General features: G+C 40.4%; 1 protein-coding gene across 1 annotated transcript in view; it reads left to right on the top strand.

The window, feature by feature from the left end:
• Positions 1-20,525, top strand: part of ak9 (adenylate kinase 9) — a 269,716-nt gene that overhangs the window by 186,069 nt on the left and 63,122 nt on the right. The window contains exons 24-26 of the mRNA XM_043675331.1: positions 1,970-2,236; positions 7,794-7,918; positions 9,411-9,630. Coding sequence (XP_043531266.1) covers positions 1,970-2,236; positions 7,794-7,918; positions 9,411-9,630 — 612 coding nt within the window. The remainder of the gene's footprint in view (positions 1-1,969; positions 2,237-7,793; positions 7,919-9,410; positions 9,631-20,525) is intronic.

Below are 20,525 nucleotides of genomic sequence, written 5' to 3'. Positions count from 1 at the left end.
GGAGTCCAGAACTAGAGGGCATAGGTTTAGGGTGAGAGGGGAAAGATATAAAAGAGACCTAAGGGGCAACGTTTTCATGCAGAGGGTGGTACGTGTATGGAATGAGCTGCCAGGGGACGTGGTGGAGGCTGGTAGAATTGCAACATTTAAGAGGCATCTGGATGGGTATATGAATAGGAAGGGTTTGGAGGGATATGGGCCAGGTGCTGGCAGGTGGGACTAGATTGGGTTGGGATATCTGGTTGGCATGGACGGGTTGGACCGAAGGGTCTGTTTCCATCCTGTGCATCTCTATGACTCTAATAAAATAAATGAAACAAACTGTGAGGATGTTCTCAACTTTAACATCAGGCATTTGACGTCCCTCATCTTTATCAACTGCCTTTCTCTAATTTTCACTGTTTCTCCCTGATAATTGTTGAAAGAGAAATGTAATGAGCTGTAGGAAAATTAACCAATACAGTTCATAGTAATTGAAAGTATTTGTGTACATGTCACTTAATCTAGACTTTATATAGGATTACATTGGTCTAGTTTCAATAACTTGTGGTCTTGAAACTATGTTCATTATAAGTGTATACCCACAGATGTGGTGGTTTTCCATTGAATAATATTCTTTATTTTTAATTCGTTCTTGAGAAATAGACATTACTATCAAGGTCAGCATTTATTGATTATCTTTTGTTGCCTTCTAAACTGTTGAAGGTACTCCCCAGTGCAATTCAGTAGAATGTGTCATGATTCTTATGTGATAATGCTGATGGAGCAAAGATTCATGTCTTGGGGATTATGTGCAATTTAAGTGGAATCCTGGAGGTGATGGTGAGCAGGTAAATCGAGTGGCCTTATCCTTATAGATGATAATAGTCACAGATCTGAAGGCTTTTAAGAAAACTTGGTGAATTTCTGGCCACCAGGCCCATGGCCCATGGCAGAGCACTTAACATGATGGACTGTAAGTCGAACACTTCTTTATTTCTTTGTTTTTCTGCCAGAGAGTGGCGACACTGTACAACACTTTTCACTGTAAAACAAAATACATGTGACATTAAATCAAATCAAATAAATAAAGCAAATCAAATAAAAACTTTAATCTTCGTCAAGGATGCTTTGAATGTTGTGGCTTATAAATAGGAATGGTGCACATTTTCGGAATGCTAATTGATCCACTAAGTTCTAATATGGTAGGCAGGTTGCAGCCAAACATTTCTGCTGGGAAATGCATCACTCAAATTTTGACTTGTATTTGTAGCATTAGTGTACATTATCAGCATTCAAAGTGGAAAGGGAGGGTAATGTATTGAAATTAGGGATCTGGGCTTCACATGTTGATTTATGCTATATTTAAAGGCATCATATGATACTTGCAAATTAGCTACTGATTTAGAGTGCTGATATTCTATTTTGAGGCTGGGGAACAAGAACCAGGACTGTTTCAAACCTGCTGCTAGAGGGGCAACAGTCACTTGTTGTGTTTTTGATCTAAACACCAACATAGAAACACATTACACGTGCATTTAAGAGCAGATGCTGACACTGTCAAAGCTGGTGGACCAATCATCTTCCAGTTTCACAGCGGCAACTGGCTGCAGTAAAATGTAAGTAACTGAAAGGACTCTCAACCACTGGAACATTTAGGCAGCAATAATTAATAAAGATGCTAGGATCCCTATAACCAGATGAGATTTTACAAAAGTTGCCAATGGTTACCATTATGTGAACTTTATATATATTGAATTCAAACTTTTCACTTGAACTGTGGGATTCAAATCCATGTCCTCAGATCATTAGATTGGACTTCTGGATTGCTAGTCCCATGACATTATCACAATATTACCACCTCTCTATTATTGTTCTGTTTAATGCTATGATTAACAAGATGCAAGCCGCAATGTTTGTAAATGAAAAGAATACGTTAATAAAGAATCACTGTTATACCCATGAAAATATGTCTTTTATTTTTAAACAGCCACCTCCACTGAGATTATTCGTGTTTGGGGCCAAAGGATCGGGTAAAACAATCAATAGCAGATGGTTGGCAAACAAATTCAACATCTTTCACATTCAGTTCGTTGAATGTCTTCAGGAGCTACTTTTCCCTAAAACTAAGAAAAAGATTGGGCCTGAATATGATGATGAACCAACAGAAGAAGAACTAGTTGAAATAGCAACAATTGCAGCACTTGAAAAGGGTGAACCAGCTGAAAATATTGAGATTGAAAATGAAAAACCAGAGGTACAACTCAATAATTTTCCATAGAAATAAATATTAAAATGCCAATTCACATTAATTTAAAAATATACTCTAATGTTCTCAGATGACCTCATACAAAGAGGAACCACTCAACCTAACACTAAACTACCTAGCAAAGAACATTGGAAAATCGACTTCTTATCTGCACTGAGTTGGGAAACCTCTGTTGCTGAGCAACCTTTGGCCTCAGTACCAGTTGACTCAAGACAGTCGAAGCCAGCTACAGTTTCCACCAGGGATTTCTGTCTAAGAATTTCCAGTAGTATGCCTATGCATAAGCATGAGATCACAGCACTATTTTGCTCAGATGTGAATATGTAGACTTAATGGCTAATGGAAGTCTGAAAAATAGAAACAAATGCTAGTCTGTTCATGGGACATGACCCTTGCTGGAAAGCCATTTATTGCTCAACCACAGTGCCTGAGTGCTTGAGCAAGTGTCAACCAAGTGTGCTGCTTTGTCTTGATATGTTGAACTTCTTGAATGCTTGAACACCCCTGATTTGTGCCTTATAGATGGTGTTCAGTCTTCAGAAAATATATTCTAAGATTTCAGGATATTCTTCAGGATATCAAATCTTTATCACAGAATTCCAAGCCTCTGACTTGTTCTTGTAGTCACGTATTGATATGGCTGGTCCAGTTAAGTTTCTTGTCAATGGTAAATCTCAAGAATGTTAATGGTGGTCGAGTATTCAGCAATTGAATGCAGTTGAAAGTGGTTAGATTTTCTAAAAGCGAAATACTGCATCTGCTGGAAATATGAAATACAGAGAAAATGTTTGAAACACTCAGTGGGTTTAGCAGCATCTATGGAGAGAGAAACTACGTTAATGTTTCAGATTGTCACCTTTCATCAGAATTTAGAAAATTTACAAATGGTGAAAACTTATAAGTATTATAAGTAGATTATAAGTATTATAAGTAGATTATAAGTATTATGAGTAGATAAAATATTAGAAAAAACAACACGAGAAGATAAAACAGAAGTCGGGAAACATTAAATGACAGAATTTGTGGGGCAAAGCCAAGGGGAATGGTAATAGGACAAATAAAGTTAACCAATAATGAGTCTAGAAATAAATGACACTGAAATTCAGGAGGTTGAGGGGCAACCTGATAGAAGTTTATAAGATTGTGAATGGCATGAATAGAGTGGAAGCTTTTTCTCAGGGTGGAGCAGTCAGTTACTAGGGGACACAGATTCAAGATGAGGGGTTTTTTTTTAGATTAGATTAGATTCCCCTACAGTGTGGAAACAGGCCCTTTGGCCCAACAAGTCCATACTGACCCTCCGAAGAGTAACCCACCCAGACCCATTTCCCTCTAGCTAATGCACCTAACACTGTGGGCAATTTAGCATGGCCAATTCACCTGACCGGCACATCTTTGGACTGTGGGAGGAAACCAGAGCACCCGGAGGAAACCCATGCAGACATGGGGAGAATGTGCAAACTTCACACAGACAGTTACCCGAGGGTGGGTCCCTGGCGCTGTGAGGCAGCAGTGCTAACCACTGAGCCACCATGCCATCCCAGGGTTGGGGGAGAGTTTAAAAGAGATGTGTGAGGCAAGTTTTCCACAAAAAGGATGGTGAGTGCTGCCAGAGGAGGTGGTGGAAGCAGACACAATAGCAGTATTTAAGAAATAACTGAATGAATACATTAACAGAAAGCGAATAGAGGATACGGATCCTGCAAGTGAGGACTGTTTTAGTATGGAAGGGCATAATGTGGCGGCACAGGTTGGGGGTGAGGGTGCCAAAGGGCCCATTCCTATGTTGTATTGTTCTTGTTCTAATAATGAATAACAGTAATCTGAAAGCAAAAATAAGAAAACAGAATGGCAGAACAGAGATCAGAATATAGAACAGTACAGCATAGGAACCCTGCTGGCCATTCTGTTGTGTCAAAAATGACACCAAATTAAACTCATCCCTTTGCTCCATAGCTCTTCATTCCTTGCATATTCATATACTTATCTCAAAGTCCCTTAAGTGCCTCCATTGTATCTGCCTCCACCATTGTCCCGCCTACCACTGTCTGTGTAAAAAAACTTCTCCTGTAACCTTAAATGCATGCCCCCTAGAATTAGACATTTTAACTCTGGGAAAAAGATTCTGACCATCAACCGTCTCTATGCATCCCATATTTTAATAGACTTCTATCAAATCTCCCCTCAGCCTCTGCCAATCCAGAGAAAACAAGTTTAAGTTTTTCTAGCCTCTCCTTGTAGCTCATACCCTCTAATCCAGGCAGCAACCTGGTAAACTTCTTCTGCACACTCTCCAAAGCCACCACATCCTTTCTGTAAAGTGGTGACCAGAATTGAATGCAATACTCTTCAGTGTGGCCTAACCAAAGTCTTATAAACCTACAACATGACATCCTAACTTTTGTATTCAATTCTCAACCAATAAAGGCAAGCATGCCTTATGCCTTCTTCACCACCCTATCAACTTGTGTGATCAAGTGGAAAGTGGACTTGCCTGAAAACAGCTTCTCCCAATTAACACTCTTTAGCTTCTGCTTAATAATGATGTAATTTGCCCTCCCCTAATTTAATACCTTCCCGCAAGGTCCTGACATATCCTTATTCAAAAGCTATCTTAACACTTAACAAGTTGTGATCACTGTTACCAAAACACTCTCCTACTGAAAGGCCAGTCGCCTAGCCCAGCTCATTAGCCAATAAAAGGTCAAGTATGGCCTCTCGTCTAGTTGGACAATCCACATACATTCTAGGATGTACTTAACCAATTCTGCCTTATCTAAGCCTCTTGCTGTAAGGGAGTCCCAGTCAATATCGGGAAAGTTAGTCACCCACTATGGCAACCTTGTTGGTATTACATTTTTCCATAATCTGATTACATATTTGTTCCTCGATGTCTTGGTGGCTGTTAGGTGGCATATAGTCTAATATTATCAAAGTGATGGCACCATCTTATTTTTGACCTGTACCTATGCTGTGCCTCAGTGAATGGACCCTACAGTATGTCCTCCCTGAGTGCAGATGTGATGTTCTCCCTGATTAACAATGCAACTCCTTCACCACTTCTACCTTCCTCTCTATCTCGTCTAAAACAATGAAATCCTGGAATGTTGAGCAGCCAGTCCTGTCCCTCTCTCAACCAAGTCTGTGTAACAGCCACAACAGCGTAGTCACATGTATTGGTCCAGACCCTAAGCTCATCTGCTTTACCTATAGTATTCCTTGAAATAAACACACTTCAGCCCATTTGTACCATCATGTTCATTTACCTGTCTCTGCCTGTCTTTACTTTCTGACTTACTGGTCCTAATATCTACCTTTCCCTCAATCCCTCCACTTGCTGACCGACTGCTCTTTCCCAGCCCCTACCACTCTAGTTTAAACCCTCCCATGTAGCACTACAGTCTGAAATTATGGAACAAAATGTTGAATATAGAAAGCTACAAACTGCATAATCATAAAATGAGATGCTATTCTTCAAGTTCAGACTGAGCTTCATTGGACAATTGCAATCGGCTACAGACAAAAATGTCAGCGTCAGACCTAAATAAAAAGTTCAAATGGTAGGATGCCAGCAGCTTGGGTTCATGTTTTTGATTGAATGGAAGTGTTCCTCAAAGCTGTCATCAAATCTGCATTTTAATGTCCACAATCTAGGTGAGACAATTTGAGTAGGGTCAAGCAAAACAAGAAAGGTAGTGAAATTAACAATCTTAACAATGTGATTATACAAAACATGAACAGAAGTCAACATGTCTTTTTTGTAAAGGCAGTCATGCTCGACAAATTGATGCAGTCTTTGAGGATTAGTAGAGCAGATAAGTGGGAACTAGTAGATGTACCTTGAGTAGGTATTTTTGATCTCCCTAGACTTGATGTCTAAGGAAAGTTCATTCATAACATGACCAAACAGGAGGTATCAACTTGAAAATCCTTTCAAGATAAGCCAATAGTTGGCTGTTAGAGTGGAAGAGATTTCTGATTAGCCATGTGATGGAAATAAATTCGAGCCTGTGCCATCACCAGCCATACTGCAGGCTACAGCATACATGTAACAGTGTATGTTGCCATAACTTGAATTCCTGGGGGACCTGCTTGCCTCAGTTGACTGACTTATTTCTCAATATTTTGCTTATGGAATTGGGGATGATAGCATGGATATTGGATTGGTTACTGGTCGAGAAGCAAAGTGTAAGGATAAATGGGGCATTTTTAAGTAGAAAAACTGTGGTTAGTGGGATCTTGCAAGGTCTAGTCCTGGGACTTTAGCAATTTAGTGACTTGGGTGAAGAGACCGAGGATCGTGTATCCAACTTTGGTAATGCAGTTCAAAGCTGGATGTGAATGTAACCTGTGATTAGCACACAAAAGGGCACCAAAGAGATAAATGTATGTTAAGTGAATGAATAATAAGGTTAAAAATCACACAACACCTGATGAAAGAGTAATGCCTTGAAGGCTTCCAAATGAATCTGTTGGACTGTAACCTGTTGTTGTGTGATTTTTAACTTTATCCACCCCAGTCCGACACTAGCTCCTCCACATCATGAATAATAAGATGATGTATATAAGTGTGACATTAGTCATTTTGATAGTAAGAAAAGAAAAGCAGAATATATTTTTTAAAGCATGCATGTGGTAAAAGTTGATGTTCAGAGGAGATTAGGTAAACTTGTACCCAAGGTAAATTGGTCTTTACTCCAAGGGGATTTGACTACACAATAAGGAAGTCGAGCTACACTTGTACAGGTCTTGTGAACAACACAACTGAAGTACTATGCATAGTTTTCCTTGATATTTAAAGAGGATATACTTGCTTGTGACATAATACATTAGTGTCAGGGAGAGGAGCATAGTCCTATCATGAGTAAATTGCTCAGTAGGTTGGACCTATACTCCCTGGAGTTTAGAGAAGTGATTTCATTGAAATGTACAAAGTTAAGATGTGATGGATACTGAGAAGTTGTTTTCCTTGGCTGGGAAATCTAGAACACAGTCACAGGAGCATGGTCTCAGGATAAAGTTCTGATCATTTAGGCCTGAGATGAATAGCAACAAGTAGCACTCAAAAACCTTATGAATCTTTGGTATTCTCCAACACAGAAGATTGTGAATTTGCTATCGTTGAACATATTTAAAGCTGAAATAAAAATAGAAATGCTGGAAAAACTCAGCAGGCCTGGCAACATTTGTGCAGCTCTGAAGAAGAGTAATACAAGCTTTAAAATGTTAGCTTTGTTTCAATCTTTATAGGTGCTGCCAGATCTGTTGAGTTTCTCCAGCATTTTGCTTTTTTTCAGATGTCCAACAACTGCAGTACTTTGCTTTATATTTAAAAATGAAACAGGTCAGATGCTTAGTATTTCAGGGAGATGGGAAGTGGATGGAAAAATGAAGCAAAGACAGTAAGCCAGTCATGGTCCTATAGAATGGTGGGGTAGGCTCAAAAGGCAGTATGGTGTATTTGCACATATCTCTTGTTTTCTCATATAAATACTTGTAATTTAGTTCATGATACTGTTCGCGTAATTTTAATATTATTACCCAGGAAGAAGAAGTGGAGTATACTGCAGAAGAAGAAGCAATGAAAGCATACCTACTTGAAGATGAACAATTGCCATCAGAAATCCTTGATAACCTTATTCCAAAGTGGTGGAATGAAGAACCATTCAAGTGAGTTCAATTTATTTAAGATGTAAGGGTGGAACTTTCCCATCTACAGTTAAAAGGTGACTGTGAAAGAATTTCATGGCATTCACTTCACCAAGGCCCTCAGAGTATGATGACCCTTACAAGGCCTATGTAGGGGCCTTGGTAACAGACAATGGCCTATCCAGCTGGAACTCAACACCTGAGCCCTTTATAAATCAGACCCAGGGTCTGCAGAATTGTTCGCACCAGGCTGGGACTAGCCTTTGTACATCACAAGTAGTGGCTCTATTTAGTGTTCAGTGGTGGATGGTGTTCTTTTCCAATTGGGCTTCCTGAGTCATTACATTGGAACACAGAAGGGAGTTTAGACAAGAACTGCTTGACAGGAAGAGGAAATTAGTTGCTCCTGCTGCTGCCTGGAAGAGGAACAGGAGATTGGACAGTGGGGTCTGGACATCAGAATGGACCGTCAAGCTAGGGTTGGTGCTATTGCCTGGCTTGAATTCAGGTTGTTGTGTGCTGCCTGGAGGCCTGTTGGATTGTTGCTGCCTGGAGGCCCCTTGAATAGTTGCTGCCTGGAGGCCCAATGGTTAACTTTCAATGCAGACTGATGCCAACAGAATCCCAGACCAGCTAAGTGGTTATTATGAAGGACTCTTCTTTCAACATCTCCCCTGGTCTGAGGTATGGCAACCCTCAGGTTAAACCATTGCCAGGCATCTCTCTCCAATGAGAGAGCAGCCATATGGTCTCGTCAGACTATGGCAACATCACATTGATCACATTAATATCATCTATGATCTCTGTTACCTCATAAAAAATGCACGGAATGTATTTAAACATGCTTGTCTTTTCCAAAATTCGTGCTGGCTTTTCTTAATTCATCTGGATGTTCACAAGTGATTATTGATTTTGTCCAGGAATATTGTTTCTAAAAGCCTTCTCATCACAGAAGTTAAACTGAATAGCCTTCAGCAGCTGGGCGTATCTTTTGAACAAAGTGGTATTGCTTGGAATGATACAATCCTCTAGCATCACTCCTGTAACCAAGGAGTATTGGAACATTGTGGCCAGTAAGAAGATCAAACCATTGCTATAAATATTTACAGCTCCATTTCTAACTCAATAGCATCAGCCTTCCACAAATATTAAAATAATTGTAAACTGATTTTTAAATTTGGCTTTGCATTTGATGAGAAATATCCTCTAATGAATGAAATTCAAACTGGTGTGAGATACTTTTATCAATACAGTCTATCTTTCCTGGCTTTGGTGTACTTGTGATAAAGAACTGACTCCCAAAGTTTGCAAGTGCCGTGATTTATCCAAAATCATTTTACATCAATGCAAAGTTGCCACTTTCAGTTATATCTGAAAGGTACTTCTGGTTTGAAGATGAAAGGTTGATAATTGATAGAGAAACTCTTTTATACTCCACAGGTGTCACATACAAGCTTACTTTGTGTTGGCATATGTAATGATATAAGTCTATGATATACTTTGCATTTTTCAGATCTACAGGGTTTGTTCTAGATGGGTTTCCCACTACATCAGAGGAAGTTCAATACCTGATAAAAAATAGTTTGTTCCCAGATGCAAGCATTTTCATTAAGGTTGAAGAGAGTAATGTGATAGATTGGATCCTTCCTTCAAAACTTGAAAAATGGAGAGAAAAACGCAGACAAAAGCTCAAACGCAAGAATAAAATAAAAGAATTAAAGAAAAAAATAAAGGTATGAATAGAAGAACTGCTTGTAATAAAAACTTTTTTAATGTATTAATTATAAATAATCAGACCACACTGACCTAAGTTAATTTTTTTTTCATAGGTTGGACTAAATACCTTTACAGAAGGTTTACTCAGGGGTCATTTTAACTCATGCCTTATATTAGTATCATGACCAAAGCTGAGGAGTGCCCTGTCTCTGTGGCCACACTGGTTCACTAGTTGCAACATATATTAAAACATATATTAAAACAAGTTTTACCCAGATATTAGTATAATAGCTAATTATATTTGTTAATTTATCAGATTTTGATTTCAAATCCATCAACCATGTCTTCTTAACACGCAATAGATGTAATGATTTATTATAAAACAGGACTTATTTAAGGAAAATACAATTTTTTAAATTCATTTGTATGGATGAGGCCATCCCTGATTGCCACTTGAACTGACTGACTTGCTTGGACCATTTTAAAGAGCAGTTAACAGTCAACGACATTATTGTGGATCAGGAGTCACTTGTAGACCCAGGTATGAGCAACAGATTTCCTTCTCTGAAAGGACATTAGTGAACCAGAAGTGTTTTTATGCCATTATTCCAGCTATTCATTGATTGAGGTGCCAAGAGACTAGAGGATGGCTAATGTAGTGCCTCTATTTCAGAAAGGTGGTAAGGAAAAACCAGGGAACTATACACCAATGAGCCTCACATCAATGGTGGATAAATTGTTGGAGGGGATTCTGAATGACAGGATTTACATGCATTTCAAAAAGCAAGGACTGATTAGGGATAGTCAACATGGCTTTGTGCAGTGAAATTTGTGTGTCATGAATCTGATTGAGTCTTTTGAAGAGGTGACAAAGAAGATTGATGAAGGCAGCATGGTAGATGTGGTTTATTTCGACTTCAGCGAGGCATTCGACAAGCTTCTGCAGTGTAGACTGCTTAGCAAGATTACATCACGTGGAGTCCAGGGGGAGCTACCCAATTGATGCAAATTGGCTTTAAAGTGGATGGTAGAGAGTTTTTCAGACTGGAAACCTATGAGTTGCAGTGTGCTGCAAGGATCAGTGCTGGGCCCACTGATTTTTGTCATTTACATAAACAATTTGGAAATAAATATAGGCGTTATGATTAGTAAGTTTGCAGATGACAACAAAATAGGTAGTATAATGGGCAGGTGAAGCAGGTTATCTAAGATTACATTGAGACCTTGATCATTCAGGCCAAGGAGTGGCAGATGGAGTTTAACTTAGATAAATGTGAGGTGTTCCATTTTGGTAAGGCAAACTAGGGCAGGACTCACACAGTTAATAGTAGGGTCCTGGGGAGTGTTGAGATCAGAGTGATGATGGAAAAGCACAGCAGGTCAGGCAGCATCCGAGGAGCAGGAAATTCGGGCAAAAGCCTTTCATCAGGAATAGAGGCAGGAAGCCTCCAGGGTGGAGAGATAAATGGGGGAGGTGGGTTGGGGAGAAGGTAGCAAAGAGTACAATAGGTGAATGGGGGTGGGGATGGAGTGATAGGTCAGAGGGGAGGGTGGAGCGGAGAGGTGGGAAGGGAGATTGGCAGGTAGGACAGGTCATGAGGATGGTGCTGAGCTGGAAGGTTGGAACTGAGCTAAGGTGGGGGGAGGGGAAATGAGGAAACTGGATGCTGCCTGACCTGCTGTGCTTTTCCAGCATCACTCTGGTCTAAACTCTGGTTTCCAGCGTCTGCAGTCCTCACTTTTGCCTCCTGGGGAGTGTTGCCAAACAAGGAGTCCGAGAGGTGCAGGTGCATAGTTCCTTGAAAGTGGTTTCGTGGGTAGATAGGGTGGTGAAAAAGGCATTTGGCAAGCTTCATTGGTCATAGAGTTTGGATGATATGTTACGGCTTTACAGGACAATGGTGAGACCACTTTTACATAGAACGTAGAACATTACAGCACAGGCACTTTGGTCCTCGATGTTGCGCCAACCTGCGAAATTAATCCGATGCCCATCTGACCTACACTGTTCCATTATTATCCATGTGTATGACTAATGCCCATTTAAATGCCCTTAACGATGGCATGTCTACTATTGTTGCAGACAAGCTGTTCCACGCCCATACTACTCCCTGAGCAAAGAGACTACTCCTGATATCCGTCCTAAATCTATTACCCCTCAATATAAAGCTATATCCTCTTGTGTTAGCCTTCGCCATCCGAGGAAAAAGGCTCTCACTGTCCACACTATCTAACCCTCTGATTATCTTATACACCTCGATTAAATCACCTCTCAACCTTCTTCTCTCCAACGAAAACAGCCTCAGTCCCCTCAGCCTTTCCTCATAAGACCTTCCTTCCATACTAGGCAAACTCCTAGTAAATCTCCTCTGAACACTTCACAAAGCTTCCATCCTTCCTATAATGCGGTGACCAGAACTGTACGCAATACTCCAGGTGCGGCCTTACCAATGTCTTGTACAGCTGAATGACCTTGTGGCTCCGAAACTCAATTCCCCTACCAATAAATGCCAACACACCATATGTCTTCTTAACAACCCTATCAACCTAGGTGTCAACTTTCAGGGATTTATGCACTTGGACACCGAGATCTCTCTGTTCATCTACACTGCCAAGAATTTTACCATTAGCCCAGTACTCTGCGTTCCTGTTACTTCTTCTATAGTGAACTACCTCACACTTTTCCACATTTGATTCCATTTGCCACTTCTTAGCCCACCTCTGTATCTTATCTATGTCCCTCTGTACATTCTTCGGCGCTATCCACAACTCTGCATACTTAGTGTCATCTGCAAATTTACTAACCAGTCCTTCTGTGCCCACCTCCAGATCATTTATAAAAATGACAAACAGCAGTGGCCCCAAAACAGATCCTCGTGGCACACTACTGGTGTGAGCTCCAGGATGAACATTTCCCATCAACCACCACCCTGTCTTCTTTCAGCTAGCCAATTTCTGATCCAAACCACTAAATCACCTTAAAACTAAAAACCTCCTTATTTTATGCAATAACCCACCATGTGAAATCTTATCAAATACCTTACTGAAGTCCATATACACCAACTCAACTGCCTTACCTCATCCACCTGTTTTATCACCTTCTCAAACAACTCAATAAGGTTAGTGAGGCATGACCTATCCTTCACAAAACCATGTTGACTATCCCTAATCAAATTATTTCTTTCCAGATGATTATAAATCCTATGATTTATAACATTTTCCAACATCTTACCCACAACTGAAGCTCACTGGCCTATAATTACTAGGGTTTCACAACTCCACTTCTTAAACAAGGAAACAACATTTGCTATCCTCCAGTCTTCTGGGACTACTCCTGTCAACAATGATGACATAAAGATGGAAGCCAAAGGCTCTGCAATCTCCTCCCTGGCTTCCCAGAGAATCCGAGAATAAATCCCATCCAGCCCCGGGGTCTTATCTGTTTTCAGATCTTCCAAAATTGATAAAACCTCCTCTTTGTCAACCTCAATTCCATGTGATCTTGTAGTTGTATCTCAGTATTCTCACTAACATTCCCTTTTACTGCGTGGATACTGATGTATTCATTCAATACTTCCCCTATGTCCTCAGATTCCACACACAACTTTCCACGACTTTCTTTGATTGGCCCTAATCTTACTCTCGTCATTCTTTTATTCCTAATATACCTATAGAAGGCCTTAGGGTTTTCCCTGATCCTTTCTGCTAACAGTTTCTCATATCCCCTCCTGGCTCATTTGAGCCCTCTTTTTAGATATTTTCTAGCTAATTTATAACTCTCAAGCGCCCTAGCTGAGCCTTCATGCCTCATCCTCACATAAGCCTCCCACTTCCTCTTGACAAGAGCTTCAACTTCTTTAGTAAATCATGGCTCCCTCTCTCGACAACTACCTCCCTGCCTGATAGCATATACTTATCAAGGACTGACAGTAGCTATTCCTTGAATAAGCTCCACATTTCAACTGTGTCCATCACCTGCAGTTTCCTTCCCCATCCTTTGTATCCTAAATCTTGCCTAATCGCATCATAATTGCCTTTCCCCCAGTTACACCTCTGTCCCTGTGGTATACACCTATCCCTGCCCATTGCTATTTGTAAACATCACCAAATTATGGTCACTATCGCCAAAGTGCTCAAATATAACACCTGACCGGGTTCATTCCCCAGCACCAAATCCAGTATGGCATCGCCTCTTGTTGGTCTGTTTACATACTGTGTCAGAAAACCCTCCTGCACACATTGACCAAAAACTGACTCATCTAATCTACTTGAACTATTGTATTCCCAGTCAATATTGGGGAAGTAAATGTCCCCCATTACAACTACCCTGTTACTCTTGCTCCTATCAAGAATCATCTTTGCTATCCTTTCCTCTACATCCCTGGAACAATTCAGAGGCCTACAGAAAACTCCCAACAGGGTGACCTCTTCTTTCCTGTTTCTAACCTCAGCCCAAACTACCTCAGTGGATGAGTCCTCAAGCATTATCTCAACTGCTGTAATACTACCCTTGATTAACAATGCCACACCCTGCCTCTTTTACCATCTCTGTTCTTGCTGAAACATCTAATTGGAATACAACATTCAATTCTGGTCTCCCTGCTAAAGGAAAGATGTTATTAAACTTGAAAGGTTTCAGAAAAGATTTACAAAGATGTTGCTGGGATTGGTGGGTTTGAACAATAGGGAAAGATGGAATAGTCTACAACTTTTTTCCCTGAAGCATTAGAGGCTGAGGGTGACCTTATAGAAGTTTATATAATCATGAGGGACATGTATAGAATGAATAAACAGCCAAGGTCTTTTTCCCAGGCTAGAGAAGTCCAAAACTAGAGGGGACATATTTAAGGTGAGCAAGGGAAGATTTAAAAAGGACCCAAGGGGCAACTCTTTCATGCAGAAGGTGGTGTGTGTATGGAACGAACTGCCAGAGGAGATGGTGGAGGTGGGTTCAGTTACAACATTTAAGAGTACCTCTAGAAGAGGATAGGATGGGAAGGCTTTAAAGGTATATGGGCCAAGTGCTGGCAAATGGGACTAGATCAGTTTAGCACATCAGTTCAGCACAGACAAGTTGGACTGAATAAGATTAGAGTGGTGCTGGTAAAGCACAGTAGGTCAGGCAGCATCCGAGGAGCAGGAAAATCAACGTTTTGTGCAAAAGCCTAATTTCCAGCATCTGCAGTACCCACCTCCGCCAGGTTGGACTGAATAGTCTGCTTCTGTGCTGTATACCTCTATGACTCTATGAAATTTCACTGGTTTGCCTGGTGAGATTTGATCCTTTGTTCCCAGAGCTTTAACTTGGGATTCTGGATTATTAGTCTAATGAAATTATCATTACATATATAAACATACTCTCCTAATTAACCTGACACAAATACGCATTCATTTACAATCAATAAAAATTAAAGAAAATTTCTCTGCAGAAGTCAACTTTACAAAATATTGTTAGCCAAATAATTGTTAATTCATGGGAAAAAATGGATAGAATATGAAATGGTCCAGGCGGCTATTGGCCTAGCATCCTGGTGTACCAGACACATGTAGTCATCATCAGATCTTGTCAGAACCATTTTATTCAGTGGTTGTAAAAAAGTATTCCAAAAGCTTCTCAGATTTCCTGTATAAGTTTTTTTCTTTCCAGCTTTTGATTGGTTTCCTTGGGGTTTTCTCGGCAAGGTAACAAAGGGTAGGCTATACACACCAACTGAGCTCTAAGCAACATTCCAAAAAGCCAACTCCTGATAGTCATAATCCCAAATATGTGACTTCCAGTAAACAGGTTCAAGTAGTTCCATAGTCTTATCAGATTTACTTAGCTTAAATCAATTGACTTAGACTGAATTTTTAAAAAAATTTGACCTTCCACTAATCTTACTTAAAAAGATGTCTAAGCATTTTCATAAACATCTGAATGAACAAAATTTTAAACGTGAGTGCTCAAAAATTCTAAATAATGAACCACCTTCATAACAGGAGGAAGTCGCCTTATTGAGGTGTTCAAAAATATGGACAATTTTGACAGGATAAAGAAGAATATTCTGTTTCTACTAGTTAGTATGTCAGTAACTAGGGGTCACAATGTCAAAATTGTCAACAAGAAAGCTAGGAGTAAGATGAGGAGAAACTTCTTTACTCAGAGAGCTGTGAGGATTTGGAATGCACTTCCTGGGGGAGCAGTGGATTCCCCCATTAGGAGGTTTCAAAAGAGAGTTGGATGCATATTTGAAAGTGATTAATCTAGAGGGCTACAGTGATAGGGCTGGAGCATGGGGCTAGCTGGGCAGCTGTTTTGAGACCCGGTGGAATTCCTTCAGAACTGTAAAGTTCTTTGACATTGGTCTGCACTGCTGCCTACCTTAATTAGATGGCAGCATCGTTGAGCATTGCATATTAGCTTCCAATAATGTGAATAGGTCACCAAAGGCAAGTTGGAGGACCACTGGGTGGAGCTATGGATGCAGAAAAATTATCAGTTAAGAGAATAAGGTCCCACATAAGCATCAGGGGCAGGTGATGCTAAGAGTTCCTATTGCCACACCTTGCCCTGCCCATGAATCTATCATTCTACCAGCTAGTAAAGCATCTGACTAGACAATTTCAAATTGAGGAACTTTGGTAGAATTGGCATTCCTGACATTCAGCTGGTTGGTGGCATGTTGATGAGGTCTGACTCAAAGTGGCTTCTCATTCCCACAAGAGGGATAACACAACCAGCCAGTGTACTTTGCAACTCAGCCACCTGAATATTACCCCATGGGTTTTTATGTAGTGTTTGCTGTGAAATGTCAACCAGAGTCATGCTATAAATTGATCTTTCTTTCGACTGAAGTGCTAGATTTCAGTACGTTATAACTAGTCTTCCTGCTGTCTGATGTAGTTAACCTTCCTGATGGAGAGTCCATCACATCACAGCTAGAAACAATGAAGGATCAAGTTTGCTCAGTTATTCCAGATAAAAGTTTAACTTTGGATGCTGCACTGGATTGCCATGCGAGGGTGAGATTACAATCAGTAAGTCCAGATCATTCTGCCATAACACGTGTTTCGTCAGTGTAAATTGGCCATAACAGGATTGACAAATTGTGGGCATTGTTTAAATAGCGTGAACTTTCTACTGAATGGGTATAGTGATTTTCTATTAGCAATTTTCTGCAGCACGATTTTCTATACTTTGAGGTTGCAGAGGAACACAACTGTTGCATCATAGCAGAACAACCTATACAGGGATTCTAACTTCTGTTGTGATATCTGATGAGGTAACAACTGCAAATATTATTGCATTTAATTTATGCCAGTTAGATCCCTGTGGTGATTGTAATGAGGACAGCCAGCTGAACATCATAGAGTACGAGTTCACAGATTCAGATAGTTAATCTGGCTTAATCAGGGAGCTCTGGCTGACATAAGAAGACTGAGTATCCATGATACTGACAATCTGGTGCCTGTCACTGTATGAGGCAGTACTATAGTAAAGAACTGTTTCTTTGTAAATAAAGGGTGACTTGATGACAGGATACCGGCCTCTGTAGAGTTATTTAAATCCTGTGCAGTTGAATGTCTTTTCTGCAGTTTTGTAGCCACAGCTGTTTTTTTGAGAACCAGCAGCCATACAAAAATAGGCAAGAAAGGAAATTGAGGGAAGTGAAGAGGTAGAGTCAAAGATGGGTGGAGGTTGGGTGAGGAAACCAGAGATGGGAGGAATTTTGATTCCACCATTCACTCATAAGAACTCACTGAAATTGCACCAATAGATATCAATATTACAGTTAACACTGTATTCTTTCCATAACCAACTGTACAAAATAATTTACTGATAATCTATACACAATTGGTAGGAAACATTTAGCACCGCAATATCTCATCTATAAATAATAATAATTCTGAAACCTTTATAAATATAGCTGAAGTTCCCTTTTGTAAGGCCCCAATTGTTTATCTATCTCCTTCTATTCTAGTTTCAACTCAGGTTCTCTCTGAAGCCAAGAATTCAAAATAGGTGGAATTCTAAATCGACTCTAAAATAGGAAGTATCATTAACAGTGAGGAAGGTTATCAGAAATTTCTGGGGAAGTGAGCTGAGAAATGGCAAATGGCAAGTGTGAAATCTTGCATTTTGGGAAGTCAAATCAAGGTAGCCATTTCATGGTGAATGATAAGGCCTTAAGGAGTGTGGTGGAATAGAGGGACCTTGGAGTTCAGGCGCATGGTGCTCTGAAAGTGGAGTCACAGGGAGACAGAGCAGTGAAGGCTTTTGGCACACTGGCCTTCAGCAGGCAGGGCATTGAGTGTAGAAGTTGGGAAGATATGTTGCAGTTTTACATGACATTGGTGAGGCTGCACTTGGAGTATTGTGTTCACTTTTGGTCACCTTGCTATAGGAAGGGTGTTATTAAATTGGAAAGAGTGCAGAAGAAATTTACAAGGATGTTGCCAGGACTCAACAGTCTGATTTATAGGGAGAGGTTGGACAAGGTAGGAGACTGAGGGGGGAACTTATAGAAGTGTATGACATCATGATAGACATGAATAGGCCTTTTTCCCAGGGTTGGGGAATTAAGGACTGGAGGGCATCAGTTTAAGGTTAGAGAGGAAAAAATAAAAGAGAACCTGAGGGCAACTTTTTTACAGAGGGTGGTACGAATATAGAATGAGCTGTCAGTGGAAGTAGTTGAGGCGGACACATTCACAACATTTAAAGGGTATTTGGACAAATACATGTATAAGAAAGATTTAGAAGGATATGGGCCAAGTGCAGGGAAATAAGGTGAGTGTGTGTGGTTATTTTAGTCGGCATGGACCAGTTTGGGCCAAAGGCACTGTCTCTATGCTGTAGGACCATGACTCTAAATCAGAAGCCTAGTCAGAGCCGATCAGAGCTCGATTTCATAAGTCAAACTTTGCCTGGAGAGACTGCTTTAAACTAAACTGAGCAACTGTGCACATGCTGTTTCCCGCAAAGCACATTTTTTATACTCAGTTCAACTTAAACATTTGTAATTAACTCTCTGCCGTCTAACTCAATTAAGTAGAAGTGTCATAGGTAATGAAAAATAACAGAATATGAGGTCATGTAGCCCTAATATTAGTACACTTTCCTATGACCCTTCCAGCCCACCATTCAATCTTAAATACATTCTTTTCAAGTACATATCATGTCAGCTTTTAAAACTGTTCTAGTATTTACCTCAATTACTATGAGAAGCATCACACATTACAAAAATCCTCAGTTAAAAAGCCTTATTTCTGCATTCCTTCATGATTCGATCATGTGTAACCTCAGTCTTCATCACCTTGTTTAGTATTCATATTGTACTTCATACAAATTAAGTAATCATGAATTAACAGGCAAACTGTGATCAAACATACAAATGGCATATTAAATGGCAGACACAACCAAAGTTAATCAAATGAATTTCTCAGCAATCCATCCAGTTGAGATAATCACCGTTTGTCCTCCTGACACAAAAGTTAGGTAGGAAGGAAGGGGATGTTGTAATATTCAGGGTGCCCCCAATAAATAAAGATCATCTCTTGAAGGTAGGATCTCTTTCTTGCTGTCCTTTTCAAAATATGTTGTCCTGTATTTTGGTGTGGGCAGTATAGGATAATTTGAAAAGCTCAATGGAACAATAATTATGATTTGCATATGGGCAGACTGCCAATTTCAGAGCCTGCCCATCCTACCTGTTATTGGAGTGAGTTTGCGAGTAGGAGGGAATGTGTTGTGTGGTGTACTTGCCCTATTTTAAGTGCCCCACCAATTGAAAACATGCCAGGTGGACAGTGCTGTCTAGAGCTTAGATTTCCTCACATTTAACTCCTTTTGAGAAAGAAAGCTTCACCCCAGCCAAGGTTTCTTGACAATAACTTCATAGTTTCTTCAGCTAATTCATCAATGACCTTCCCTCTATCATAAGATCAGAGTTAGGGATGTTCACTGATAATTGCAGAGTGTTCAGCACCATTTGCTTCTTAGATACTGAAGCATTTCAAATTCAAAAGTAACGAAAGGGAGCAGTCACCTCATTAGAGGTTTACTACAGGCCCCCCAATAGCAGCAGGGAGATTGAAGAAAGAATAGGTCGGCAGATTTTAGAAAAGTGTGAATGTAGTAGGGTTGTTGTAATGGGTGACTTTAACTTTCCCAATACTGATTGGAACCTCCTTCGAGCAGATGGTTTGGAAGGAGCTGTTTTTGTAAGGTGTGTTCAGGAGGGTTTCCTAACTCAGTACGTTGACAGGCCGACGAGGGGAGAGGCCATTTTGGATTTGGTGCTCGGCAACGAGCCGGGGCAGGCGTCAGATCTTGCGGTGGGAGAGCATTTTGGTGATAGTGACCACAACTGCCTCACATTCTACATAGTTATGGAGAAGGAAAGAAGCAGGCACAATGGGAGGATATTTAATTGGGGAAAAGGAAACTATGATGCTATCAGACATGAGTTGGGAAGCATGGACTGGGAGCAATTGTTCCATGGAAAGGGCACTATAGACATATGGAGATTGTTTAAGGAACAGTTGTTGCGAGTAATGCATAAATGTGTTCCTCTGAGACAGGCAAGAAGGGGTAAGATAAAGGAACCTTGGATGACGAGAGCAGAGGAGCTTCTCGTCAAAAGAAAGAAGGCAGCTTATGTAAGGTGGAGGAAGCAAGGGTCTTGCTCAGCTCTAGAGGATTACAGGCAGTCGATGAAGGAGCTCAAAAATGGTGTGAGGAGAGCCAGGAGGGGGCACGAAAAAGGCTTGGCAGGAAGGATTAGGGAGAATCCAAAGGCATTTTACGCATATGTGAGGAATAAGAGAATGATCAAAGAAAGAGTAGGGCCGATCAGGAATAACATAGGGAATTTGTGTATAGAGTCTGAGGAGGTAGGGGAAGCCCTAAATGAGTTTTTTGCTTTTGTAT

The sequence above is a fragment of the Chiloscyllium plagiosum genome, chromosome 3 (assembly GCF_004010195.1).
Source record: "Chiloscyllium plagiosum isolate BGI_BamShark_2017 chromosome 3, ASM401019v2, whole genome shotgun sequence".
Classification (NCBI taxonomy): Eukaryota; Metazoa; Chordata; class Chondrichthyes; order Orectolobiformes; family Hemiscylliidae; genus Chiloscyllium; species Chiloscyllium plagiosum.
Note: the sequence above shows the minus strand (reverse complement) of the source record. Positions and strands in the feature narration are given on the sequence as shown.